Source organism: Anolis carolinensis, chromosome 3, assembly GCF_035594765.1.
Source record: "Anolis carolinensis isolate JA03-04 chromosome 3, rAnoCar3.1.pri, whole genome shotgun sequence".
NCBI classification, from domain to species: Eukaryota; Metazoa; Chordata; class Lepidosauria; order Squamata; family Dactyloidae; genus Anolis; species Anolis carolinensis.
The window spans coordinates 215706117-215720166 of NC_085843.1; the positions used below are offsets into that span (position 1 = coordinate 215706117).

Sequence of the window (14050 nt, forward strand, 5' to 3'; positions counted from 1 at the left end):
TCCCTTGAAGCCTAAAGCTCCCTACTCTCGCACTAGCGCTCCATCTGAACTCAAAATGCCACTCTTATGTCAAATCAAAACCCATGCCGAGCAATAGCTCTTAACTCAAAATGCTCTTAAGTTGGGATGCTCTTAAGTAAAAGTTCCACTGTAGTCAATATACACTCCTCAACATTTACATAAATGTTTATACATTTCCCACCAAAATCACAAGAATCAAAATAAATCCTAAGGGTCAATTTGCCCCAAATATCAGAAATAGTAAGCATATGAAAATAACAAGCATATAGTAGATTAAGCAGAAATCAGAATGTCACTGAACTAAACACAGTTTAAAGAGATATCTTCCTCATTTAGGCCAGTGGCCTATTCTAGAGACAAGCGTCTGATAGCAAATGCAGATAAGGTAGGTGCATGAACAAACAATCTGAAACGGGATTTTAGCCAGTGTTGTTTGCATAATCACAGTCCAGGGCCAAGATGAATATTCTTAGGGTGAATGTGTAACTTTTACAAATTGCAAGTAACATCTGCTAGAAGACCTGATCAGGCATGGAAGGGATGTTTAACTCTTTCATCCCCACAGACCATTTCCAGGTCTTTGGAACTGGCAGTCCTTAAGTTATGAACAGAATTGGTTCTGTAGGTTTGTTCTTAAGTTGAATTTGTTTGTAAGTTGGAACAGATACATTTATTACATCTAACTCCATATATCTATATCTACACACACACATACATAGTTGTGTCTGACTCTGGCGGTTGGTGCTCATCTCAGTTTCTAAGCTGAAGAGCCGGCATTGTCCATAGACATCTCCAAGGTCATGTGGTTGGCATAATGCATGGAGCACCGTTATCTTCCCACAGAAGCGGTATCTATTGATCTACTCACATTTGCATGTTTTTGAACTGCTAGGTTGGCAGAAGCTGGGGCTAACAGCAGGAGCTCACCCCATTCCACAGATTCGAACTGCTGACCTTTCGGCCAGCAAGTTCAGAAGCTCAGCGGTTTAATCCACTTCACCACCAGGAGGACACACACACACACACACACACACACACACACACACACATATATATATATACACACAGTAGAGTCTCGCTTATCCAACATAAATGGGCCGGCAGGACGCTGGATAAGAGAAAATGTTGGATAATAAGGAAAGATTAAGGAAAAGCCTATTAAATGTCAAATTGCGTTATGATTTTACAAATTAAGAACCAAAACATAATGTTTTACAACAAATAGATAGAAAAAGCAGTTCAATACACGGTAACGTTATACAGTAATCACTGTATTTACAAATTTAGCACCACAACATTGCAATGTATTGAAAACATTGAATACAAAAACATTGACTACTAAAAGGCAGACTGCGCTGGATAATACAGAACGCTGGGTAAGCGAAGGTTGGATAAGCGAGATCTACTGTGTGTGTGTGTGTGTGTGTATGTATGTATGAGTGTGTGTATATACACACACACTCTCTCTCTCTCTCTCTCTCTCACACACACACACACACACATATATAAGCTTTGGATATATATATATATATATATATATATATATATATATATATATATGAGCTTTGGATAGCCTAGGGAAGGGTGAACACCTCTGTGGTGTTTTTTTTGCTGTCTGTGCCCCTGTTCAGAACATTTCACCTCACTTTCCATCCCTGTGATAATTGGATTTAGAAAAAATTGGCTTGTTGTGAAAACAAGTATTAGTGATAAAGCTTCAGTGGAGATATCGTTTCCCTATGATAACTCTTCCAGGAGTGAATTTCCCTTCTGAAGGGAAGATTTCTGTCGCTTCTTGTGGTCTCACCCCTGTTCTTAACTTTGAGTTGTTTGTAAGGCGGATGTTTGTAACTCGGGAACTGACCGTATTGAATACATGTATGTATCTAGAAGATGTGACCCAAGTCTAAACACAAAATTCATTTATATCCCCTGCATAACTTGTTCACAATGCTTGAAGGTAATTTTTAATCATTTTGTGCATGAAACAAAGGTTATATATATTGAACCATAAGAAAGCAAAGATGTTATTTAGAAGCAGTTGTAAACTAACGCATAGAATGGTAGAACATTGGGAAGAAATTTTTGTTAAGTACTTCAGAATGGAAGTAATACAAATTGTTTTACAGCCTCCATCCCTGTAAGGCCATGAAGTAAAATCTTTACAATTAACTAGATGTATACAAAACCAATTTTTTGATCTAGCAGCCATATGCGGCAAACCAATGGAGGGGTGATAAACTTTCTGGATTTGCTGTCTGCTTCTGACATCATAGATAAGAAATTCTCAAAATATGTGACCATTGTTTTAATTTGTTCACAGCCGCTGTGAACAGGTAGCAATCATTTATGTAGGATGTGTTTCAAATTTGTTGGGCACTATCCTAGGCTGTGGATGGCTACAGGCAGTGAATCTCAGTACCGTATTCAATGGTTGCATTGATTAGAATCAACATGTCTTCTGAGAATAGATGTTTTACAAATATATTCCAAGCAACCCATTTGTCTTCTCACTCACCTTCACAGGTTTTTCCATCTTTGCCCAGGACACGTCCAACACCACATTCACAACGGTAAGAGTTCTTCATGTTTATGCAGAACTCACTGCAGCCTCCATTGTTCCTTTCACATTCATTTTCATCTGCAGCAAAATTGGTCACAAATTCACCATTTAGCAACATGCAGTTGGCAACTAGCACCTGCTATACATAGGTCTCCATTGTTTCTTTCCCGCTCATTTTCATCTGTAGCAAATGGGTCACGAATCTCCCATTTAGCAACTTGCCGTTGGCAACTAGCACCTGCATTACATAAGCGAATGGCTCCATTCATACAGCTTGAATCAAGGATTAATTTCTCTTTAGGTGGTATTGGCTAGCAAGGGTCTGTTTTCTATTGGACATTATCAAAGAACAGCTGTGGATTTAGCTGCAAGCAGACTTTCGATATAAATACACATACACACTGTGCCATTGTATTTGTTCAGAAAGAGGACTCTGTTTCCCTGAATGCCCAAGGCACCTTGACCAATGACTATAGACTGGGGGATTCAGTGAGCAACATAAATTGTGCAAGTGAAGGTTTTATGGCAGAGTATGCATCATTGGGAGCCCCCAGTGGTGCAGCGGATTAAACCGCTGAGCTGCTGAATTTGCTAACTGAAAGGTCAGTGGTTTGTATCTGGGTAGTGGAGTGAGCTCCTGCTGTCATCTCCAGCTTCTGACAACCTTGCAGTTTGAAAATATGTAAATGTGAGTAGATCAATAGGTACCACTCTGGCGGGAAGGTTATGGCTCTCCATGCAGTCATGCTAGCCACATGACCTTGGAGGCGTCTACGGACAGGGGCAGTTCAGCCGCAAGGCAAATAAGGCACTTGCCTGTGGCGCCATGCTGTAGGGGACGCAGCTGAGGCGCTCCCGGGCATGCACGCATGCATGCATGCGTGCATGTATGTGCACCACTCACCTCCTCTCGCCTTCTGTCTGGGCCCACCTTCGTGCGCGGGCCCGCCTTCGGGGCCTGTGCCCACCTTCGGGGGCCTTCAGAGGTTGTGGGGTCTGTTGGAAGCTAGGTAAGTGGGGTTTATATATCTGTGGAAAGTCCAGAGTGGGAGAAAGAGCTCTTGTCTGTTTAAGGCTAGTGTGAATGTTGCAATTGGCCAGCTTGATTAGCATTTAATGGCCTTGCAGACGCAAAGCCTGGCTGCAACCTCACTGGGTGCATCCTTGGTTGGGAGGTGTTAGCTGGCCCTGAATGTTTCCTGTCTGGATTTCCCCTGTTTTCAGATTGTTGTTCTTTATTTAGGCTTTTCCTTAATCCCCCCTTATTATCCAACACTTTCGCTTATCCAACATTTTTATTTTTCAGTGATTGGTTGGGGGGGGGGCAAAATTCTGTTCGCCTACACTTGAAAATTACCTGGGGCCGGCCCTGTCTACGGACAATGCTGGCTTTTCTGCTTAGAAATGGAGATGAGCACCAACCCCTAGAGTCAGGCACGACTGGATGTCAGGGGAAAACCTTTACCTTTACTATGCATCAAGACCTTTGGCCACAGCTCTAAAGCTGCAAAAATATAATAGTGCTTGGATGACATTTTCTGCAGTGTAATGCTTTGGAAATACGTGTTTGCTTAAGAAGGTTTGTCCAGCCTTAAACTCAATTAATATTGGTGTGAAAATGGGACTGTAGGAATGATTAAAGTAACCCAAATTGTATATTCCTGTAAAATATATCAAGAAAAAAACATTTTCATGATATTCCAAGGATGCAGGAAGAAATGGCTAACCCTACCACTATTACCACTACCATTACCTCCTCTTCTTCTTCATTTTATGATCAACACAAACCAGTGATGAAAGTTGAACAGTTAGCCTGTAGTAAAGGTAAAGGTTTTCCCCTTTAAGTCTAGACATGTTTGACTCTGGGAGTTGGTGCTGATCTCCATTTCTAAGCCAAAGAGCCAGAATTATCCGTAGACACCTCCAAGGTCATGTGGCCGGCATGACTGCATGGAGTGCCGTTACCTTCTCGCCAGAGTGGTACCTTTTGATCTACTCACATTTGCATGTTTTCGAACTGCTAGGTTGGCAGAAGCTGGGGCTAACAGTGGGGGCTCACCCTGCTCCGTGGATTCGAACCGCCAGCCTTTCAGTCAGCAAGTTCAGCAGCTCAGCAGTTTAATCTGCTGCACCACTGGGGCTCCATTTTAAGCCTGTGGCTAGGTTAAAATTGTCTAGCATGGCTGAGAAGGACCTAGAATCTCCATTTTCCAAGTCTCACCCCAACACTGACCACTGCACCACACAAATCTCAAGGAGGGACCCCAAATTAATGTTCTACCTTAGGCATTTTAATATCTTTAAAACTCTATATGTGGATTTCAACCATTTTTTTCAAGGATATCTTAATGCTTCTTAACTTTGCTGTCCCTGTTTGTGAGCTTTGTCTAGTAAATAAAGTGTATTTGCCAGACTGGTGGGCAGATAGTGGGTAGAATAGTAGGTCTAACTAAATCCAGTTGCTATTCCAATTAGGAAAGGCCCGTTGGATCAATGAGAACTTGCTAAGGAAATAGTTACACATATTGATTCAATGGGTGCTCTCAATTTTGGACGAACAGGTTAATTTAGGCCACTGTGTTGCTTTTGACTAAGGGTGCATCTATACTATAGAATTAATGCAGCTTGATACCAATTTGACTGCCATGGCTCAATGCTATGGAATCGTGGGAGGTGTAATTTTACAAAGTCTTTGATCTTCTCTTTAATCCAAAAAGTGTTGGTGCATCACCAAACTCCAATTCCCATGATCCCATAGCATTGAGCCATGGCAGTTAAAGTGATATCAAGCTGCATTAGTTCTACAGTGTAGGTGCACCCTAATATAGAGTGTGTCCTCCCATGCACATTTACCCTGGAGTAAGTTCATAAAAATAAGTTGGACTCAATTTTTTTGAATTAACGTTAGAATTATAATAGGTTGCATAGTGAGTTAATTAAAGACTGAAGTTTTAATTCACACCTCCTAAAATCTTTATCGTAAAAATTAGGAAATCATATTATTTTACCAGAGGCAATTTTAATGGGCCAGGTGGTGCAAATCCTAATTTTATAAGCCGCCATTAACTTGAAGCTTACTGCAGTGATGTAAAAAACTGAGAAATAACCACTTAGAATTACGATTCATAACATATAGCCAGCCAACTGCAGGCTGAATGAAAAGCTACTCCAGTTAACATGATTGATGAACGACCTCCCAGATGCTGGTGCATTCAGTGTTGCTGTAGAACTGCTAGCTTCCAGCTGGACTAGATTGTCCAAGAACTTCAATTACGGAACAGGGAGCATGCAAAGAATGCTTGGCATAGGGAGAAAGGGGAAGACAAGTGTGACTGTGTTTGAACTATATTTCAAGTTGTTATTGCTTAGAACTTGGGGAATTAATTAAAAAGATGGATGAGCCTTCGAGGCAGAAGAATGACGAATATTAGTCTTGGAAGGAGACTGTAAGGGACTCAGGAAACCTCCCAAGAGCAATTCAAAGAAAGTGAGTTGGGTTGCGGTGCTCACATATTCAAGATATATTTGAAAGTCTGTGTCAGGGATTGACAACTGTGGGGCAATCCAATGGGCACCACTGGGCACCATTTGAAATTTGGCTATTTTTTTAGCCTTTTCATTTTGAATTAGGATCATTTCACACAGGAACAAAATGCACTTGGAACTGGTATAGAAATGCCGGTTCTGAGTCACATGGCTGCTTACATTAGGTTGCCACAAGCCACCACAGTGACAGCCCAGCTATGCCAAAACTGATTTGGCAGAACTGAGCATGGGTTGTGTTTCCCACTCTCCTTCAACCACAAACTATTGCCTCAGGGTCTGTATTTCCTGATTCAACATAATGCAGGAATCAATGGAGCCTGGGAGAAGTAAGCCCCCTCCCCTTCTCCAAAGCTGCATCGCTTCTTGCATGACACAAAATCAGCAAGCACAGACCCTGCTGCAATGATAGGAGACAATTTTCTGTAGTTTATTTGGGGGGGGGGGATAATGGAGGTACAGGGGGGCAAGAATTCACAACTCTCCAGGCTGCCCGAACCCAGGGAATGTGGGATAGTTGCAGGAAAGCAATCTCAGATCCTGCATTGGAATCTGAGATGGCAGGAGCATCCGGTGGCCTAGGGGATAAAAGCCTTGTGACTTGAAGGTTGGGTTGCTGACCTGAAGGCTGCCAGGTTCAAATCCCACCCGGGGAGAGCGGGGATGAGCTCTCTCTATCAGCTTCAGCTCCATGCGGGGACATGAGAGAAGCCTCCCACAAGGATGGTAAAACATCAAAACATCCGGGCGTCCCCTGGGCAACGTCCTTGCAGACGGCCAATTCTCTCACTCCAGAAGCAACTCCGGTTGCTCCTGACACACACACACACACACACACAAAAATCAGAGATGGCAGTCTCCATTGCCAAAATGTTGGGAAAGATCTGAATCTCCCTGAATTATTTGGAATATTTTCTGAGGTTTTTCTTTAAAAATCAGGGTTAAGACAGATGGTACTGTTCCATTATCCAGACGGAGGCCACTATGGGATGCTAGAGAGGAGGATAGTCCATTTGATGGGGGTGGAGGGTGGGTTGAAGGAATGAAGCCATTTCCTCTTGTTTTTCTGTTATTCCCCCCACCCATGTCCCCATTGTGGAAACAACCCTTGTTTATGATATGGGAAGTGGAGTGGGGAAATAACCAGTGAAAAGGGGGGAAATGGCTTTCCTTCTTCAACTCCTCCCTGTAAAATGGACCATCCTTCTCTCTCTAGTGCCCCCTAGTGGCCTAGCAATAGTTACCAACAGATTAATTGTTTACCCCAGATTAAATTGCATTAACATGTGTGCATTGTGTGAATGCAGATGCATTAAATCGCAGTATAGATGCAGCCTGTGTGTGGTGTAGTGTTTTGTGTGTTGCACTGTGACTCTGGAAACCAGGGTTCAGTTCTCTGCTTACCCATGAAAATCCACTGGGTGAACTTGGACAAGCCACACACTCTTGGGCCCAGAAAACCCCATCATAAGTCATCATAAGTCAGAAATAATTTGAAGGCACACATAAAAAAGAACAGTGGTTTATGTGCTGCAGGGGATGTAATAACACAGACACACAGTTCGCAAAATAGGGCCAAGGCAGGGAGCTTCTACCAAATCCCTTTTAGAGTTGGCTATAGGACTCTGTTCCCTCTTGCAATGATCTGGCAAAATTGGATCATGAAGATTTCTGAGTAGTTGAACTTCTTCAGAAATGAACAACCAGAAGTATATTCCGTGATCAATCACTCAGAATTATGAAAGTCAGTACTATCATTGTCTCAGGAACAATGAAGTCTGTGAGCTTTCCGGGCTGTATGGCCTGGAAAACTCACAACAACCCTGTAATTCCAGTCATTAAAGCCTTCGACAACACAGTAAAGTCTGCCTATTCTAAGGGCACTTACTTGGCAGTAATGTACACTGAACACATGGAGGGCACTTCTATGTGCTTGAAAGAGTCTTGGTATATAAGGATATTACAATGATATTGCATAGGGGAAGCCACTGGCCCTCTGTCTGCAAGTAGGCAAAAATAATTAAAACCTGCTAAGCAATGTTGAGTTGCCTGCAATCACCACCATAAAAACGACCTAGAGTCCCTGCACGGAGCCCCAGATGTGTTTTTACTACAATGGCATCTTCAGGAACAAATAGCTACTCGGGATGTAAAGCATTATGCATTCCAACTGGCTGCTAAATATTGCAGAACTAGTTTGTTCCTGAGACTGTGTGACTGATCCAATCCATGTTATCAACTGATGCCACATTGCTAAGTTTTTCCTTTTCTTGCCAGGACTAATAAGCAAGACATTTTGAAATTGGACTGCTAACGAACAAATAATTGGTACCCTATTTCTAATGTGCTATGTAATGCTCTAAACGATCAGATCGCTTAGCTATAATGAATTTTCTTATTTTTGCCATCCAATGCCTGACTTCTATCACCCTTGTTTGAATTAATATCTTGCTTTGGTTAAATCTGCTGGAATCATGCCATGAGTCATTCTGAATACTTCATCTATCCCTGTTGGTCTTGATCATAAGATACTGAGTTTTAATACGATTTTCAGAAGTAGGCTGGAATTTGTCTAGCTGAATAATGGTAGAGCAAGCAGTTTAAACGAATAGCGATTAATCTGTTTTGATATCATATATCTTGTAAATTTCACTCCATTGGTTCAGGGTAAATTGTATCTTGTTCAGCACAGCATGGCTGTGTTTGAATGGGGAATGGCAGACATTTAACCAAGATGGCACACAGCCTAGCTATGAGTTGACACAGACTTTTGACCAAAGTTTGAAAACAATACTTTTTTGAACCTCAGCATTAAGAATCTCAAGAATGTAACCATTCTTTTTCTCATTTTGCTTCATAAGTCAACAGGGTATGCAAGTAAATAGGATTCCCAGTGCAGTGATACTTCAAGCCAATTTCTTTGTATTTTGTTCAGCTTCTTCATTTTCTTAACTCCCTCTTCCCTTTTTCTATATCTGCTTCTTTTCCAGCCATTTCTCCTCCCTTCTTTTTCATGCTTTTATTATCTGGTTCTACTTAGTGAAGGACAAGGACAACCTTAGCAGTCTCCACTGTCCGCTCTGATAATAACAGCTAATGGAAAAGCAGTGAGATTAAAGTGAATTATGAAATTATCAAGGATGGAGGAAATCTGTCTTGTTCAGTTCTCGCACCCACTCCTCCCGCAGTATGTTCCCTTTTATTATTTGTTTTCCATCTTTTTATAGGCCTCTTTGATACTACACAAATCAGTTTGAGACCACGTTTACTGCATTGGATCCATCCTATAAAACCCTAGGAATGGCATTTAAATTTTTTAGCAAAAGAGCTCCAGTGCCGTTCTGAATTACAAATCTCAAGATTATACTGGGTGCAGCCATGGCAATTGAAGCTGTATCAAAATGTTGTCATTTGTACTCTCCTGTGAAAGATGCAGTCATCTTTTCTTACCCAGGCAGGTCTGTCCATCTGGTCCCATGATTGTTCCTAAAGAGCACAGGCAGTTTCCAGTATCTAAACAAGAGCCCTGGCATTCAACGTCATCGCAAATGTCATAGAAATCTGTAGGACAATAAAATAGCTTGGTTAAGAATGTAAAATAACAGTGTGCACTGTTTCCAGTCAGGATAATGGTATATAAGAGTAGATACAACAGCATCAGGCTTGTGTGTCCAAACCAGATAATTAACAACATTAACTGGAAGCTTCCATATTAGTGTGGTGGTGAATTTGCTTCTGGGTTTAGTCAAAACATGAAAGGAAATATTGAAAGTGTTGAATGCTAAATCCAAAATATGATCAGCATGCAGTACAGTTCATTTAAAACCTCTTGACAGGTTCATCACTTCACTAACATGGAAATCTGTAGGACAATAAAATAGCTTGGTTAAGAATGTAAAATAACAGTGTGCACTGTTTCCAGTCAGGATAATGGTATATAAGAGTAGATACAACAGCATCAGGCTTGTGTGTCCAAACCAGATAATTAACAACATTAACTGGAAGCTTCCATATTAGTGTGGTTGTGAATTTGCTTCTGGGTTTAGTCAAAATATGAAAGGAAATATTGAAAGTGTTGAATGCTAAATCCAAAATATGATCAGCATGCAGTACAGTTCGTTTAAAACCTCTTGACAGGTTCATCACTTCACTAACATGGAAACCTGTACCGAATTCCTATATACAAGCAGTCCCCAAGATACTAATAAGATAGGTTCTGTAGGTTTGTTCTTAAGTTGAATTTTTTTTTGTAAATCGGAACAGGTACATTTTTTAAGTTTAACTCTAGCCACACACACATACATACACACATACAATACATACATACTTTGGATAGTATAGAGAAGGGTTGACACCTCTGTGATGTTTGTTTAGCTGCCTACATTGCTCATTAAGTGTACAATTGGTCCTCCATATCCAGATATTCTGCATCTATGAATTCAATCATCCACAGTTTTAAAACGTTTATTTTAAAACTCCAAAAAGCAAACCTTGATTTTGCCATTTTTTATAAGAGATACCATTTTGCCACCGTATTGTACATAATGGGGCTTGAGCATCTATAGATCTTGGCATTTATGAGGGGTCTTGGAACCAAACCTCAGCAGATACCAAGGGCCCACTGTATTTTGATACAAAACTACGGGAATGTAAAGCTGTTAGAGTACTGTTACACCACACAAAATCGATACCCATTGCATCACTACAACGAGGTGTTGCGACTAATATATATTAAAGATGCCCCTACGGCACACTTTGACCATCCCTGAATTATCCCAATAACAACTTTATTCTAAATAATGATGTTACTCTTGAAATGTGACTTTAGCTTCCTCCAATGAAAAATGGGTTGGGAGGTTGAAATATTTGTTGGTGTTGTTTTTGTTTTTTGTTTTTAATGTCCAATGATGTTTCAGCTGCTCCACACTTCAATCGGCCCACTGTATCCACAGATTCAATCATCCACAGTTAGAAAATATACTCCAAAATAATAACAACAACAGCTTTCAGAGACCAAAACCTTGATTTTTGCCATTTTATTATAAGGGACACTATTTTATTATACCACTGTATATCATGGGACTTGAGTATTCATGGATTTTGTTATCCACAGAGGCCCTTTCTACACTGCTGTATAAAATCTAGATTATCTGCTTTGAACTGGATTATATGGCAGTGTAGACTCATATAATCCAGTTCAAACTAGAAAATGTGGATTATCTGATTTGATAATCAGCATTATATAGTAGTATAGAAGGGGCCAGGGAGCCCTGGAACCAAACCCTAGCAGATACTGGCAAAGGTCCACTGTATTTTCTGACAGTTCCCAGCATGACACATTTTGTTCCCATAGTGGAATTTGTGTACAGTATTTCTAATTTTCTAATTCTCCTCTTTTTATTTATTTATTTATTTATGGTTAGAGTTACAGTGTATCATTGCATCAGTTCTTTTGCACTGCAATACTTTAGCTCTAAAAACTTTTTTAAAAATTGGAGAGGAGAACGGTTGCCCTTCAAACCATGGGACCACCTGAACAAACGACAGAATGGTTTAAAAAGAACTTAGACAAACCTATTCTAAGACATTGCTACAAATAGTTCCCTAAACAATTATAATGAGAAAATACAGAGGAAACAACATGAAAACCTGACAGAGCTACATTGCAATCTGGAACAGCCCTTTGTTATGTTCTCACTACTAACGAAAGGAACTCCTTGCAGATGCAATTAATTGGGCTTCTGCTGCCAGGAGGGTTTGTGTAGCTTGTCATCTAGTGGCTGTTTCAGACATTTACATGAATTCAGAAGAAGGAAGGAGAGCCAACAGAGTATATTCCGCCACTTGAGGCTGCAAACCAAGCATGGCAGCATGGCATGAAAAATGTTGGAGGTATTCTACGTCCTGTGGTATCAAATATTTGGCCTATAACCAATTATTTGTGTAAAAATAAGCAAACACTTAGAATCATAGAATAGTAGAGTTGGAAGAGACTACATGCACCATCTGGTCCAACCCCTTGCATGCAGGATAAGGACCAGCAAAGCAGTCTCGACAGATGGCCATCCAGCCTCTGTTTAAAAGCTTCCAAAGAAGGAACTTCCACCACACTCTGAGGCAGAGAGTTCCACTGCTGAATAGCTCTTACAGTCAGGACGTTCTTCCTACTGTTCAGGTGAAACCTCCTTTCCTGTAATTTGAATGCATTGCTCTGAGTCCTAGTTTCTAGGGCAGCAGAAAACAAGCCTGCTCCCTCTTCCTTATGACACCCTTTCACATATTTATACATGGCTATCATGTCCCATCTCAAGCTTCTCTTCTGCAGGCTAAACATATCCAGCTCTTTAAGATGTTCCTCACAGGGATTCATGGACTTCAGACCTTTGATCATTTTAGTTGCCCTCCTCTGGACACCATCCAGCTTGTCAATATCTCTTTTGAACTGTGTTACCCAGAATTGGACACTGTATTCCAGGTGAGGTCTAACCAAAGCAGAATAGAGAGGCACCATGACTTACCTCAATCGAGACACTAGTCTCCTTTTGAGGCAGCCCAAAATCTCATTGGCTTTTGTAGCTGCTGCATCACACTGTTGGCTCATGTTCAACTTGTTGTCCATGAAGACTCCAAGATATTAATAAAGATGTTGAACAGTACTGGACCCAGGACCAAACCCTGCGACACTCTACTAGTCCCTTCTTTCCAGGATGAAGAGGAAACATTGCTGAGCACCCTTTGGGTTTGGTCACTTAACCAATTAGAAATCCACCTAACAGTAGCATTGCCTAGCCCACATTTGACTATTTTGCTTGCAAGAAGGTGATGCGAGACTTTGTCGAAGGCCTTACTGAATTCAAGATATGCTACATCCACAGCATTCCCTGCATCTACCAAGGTTGTAACTCTATTGAAAAATGAGATAAGATTAGTCTGGCATGACTTGTTTTTGAGAAATCCATGTTGACTTCCACCTCATTTGCTTTTGGAAATTTGCTTTTGTCTTTAATAAATATAATAATAATAATAATAATAATAATAATAATAATAATAATAATAATTGCTGTTGTAAACATAAGTAGAATGATACAAATCTCAATAACAACCCCGCAAGGTTAGATAGAGCAAACAAATAATGGTATTCCACTTAATTTTCTCTAATTTGATATGTCCTATTTTCTTAACCTTACCAATTCCACATTTATCTTCCACTTGTGTCCATTAGTTTTTCTCCCCACCCTCACCCCCAACCTCCGAAAACAGTTGTATTCTCAATGCAAGTGATATTTTAATTGATCAATCATTGAGAGGGTATGATTAAATTCTTTATTTTTACTCTAGCTGTCAAGATTTCCCATTTCGATAATGATAAAATTATATGTACTGTATACAAGATAACTATTTTAAAATACATTTCTTTATGATTTAGTATGAGCAAATGTTGGATTTTTGTACCTATTTTATAGACCTACTAGCTGTGCCCGGTCACGTGTTGCTGTGGCGAAGTATGATGGTATGGGAAATAAAGTATTGAGGAATTGGTGGTAGTTAAGGTAAAGGGTAAAGGTTTTCCCCTGACATTAAGTCCATTATAAATGGGTTATATAGCTGTGTGGAAGGGCCTTGAGTCTACACTGCCATATAATCCAGTTAAAATCAAATAATCTGTATTTTATAGGCATTGTGGAAGAGGCCTAAGTGAGGCCTAACTCTGCCTGTCCCCTGGGCGGAGCTTAGCCTTCTAACTGGCAGCAATTGGATAAAAACAATTATTCCTCTCCCTCTAATTAGGACTTTATTTTTCTTTTCTTTTTGTTGTATGAACGTAGAGGCATGATGAGGGGTTGTGCTGCCAAGTTTAGTGTTTCTGGGATGTGTAGTTTTGTTGTTTTGTCCTAGGCCGAAATTTCATTACCCTTTTATATA

At 40.5% G+C, this 14050-nt stretch overlaps 1 protein-coding gene across 1 annotated transcript in view; it reads right to left on the reverse strand.

Moving 5' to 3' along the window:
• Positions 1–14050, reverse strand: part of oit3 (oncoprotein induced transcript 3) — a 54972-nt gene that overhangs the window by 29829 nt on the left and 11093 nt on the right. The window contains exons 3-4 of the mRNA XM_008106672.3: positions 9578–9688; positions 2540–2662 (exon numbers count right to left, since the gene is read on the reverse strand). Of these exons, the coding sequence (XP_008104879.2) occupies positions 2540–2662; positions 9578–9688 (234 nt within the window). The remainder of the gene's footprint in view (positions 1–2539; positions 2663–9577; positions 9689–14050) is intronic.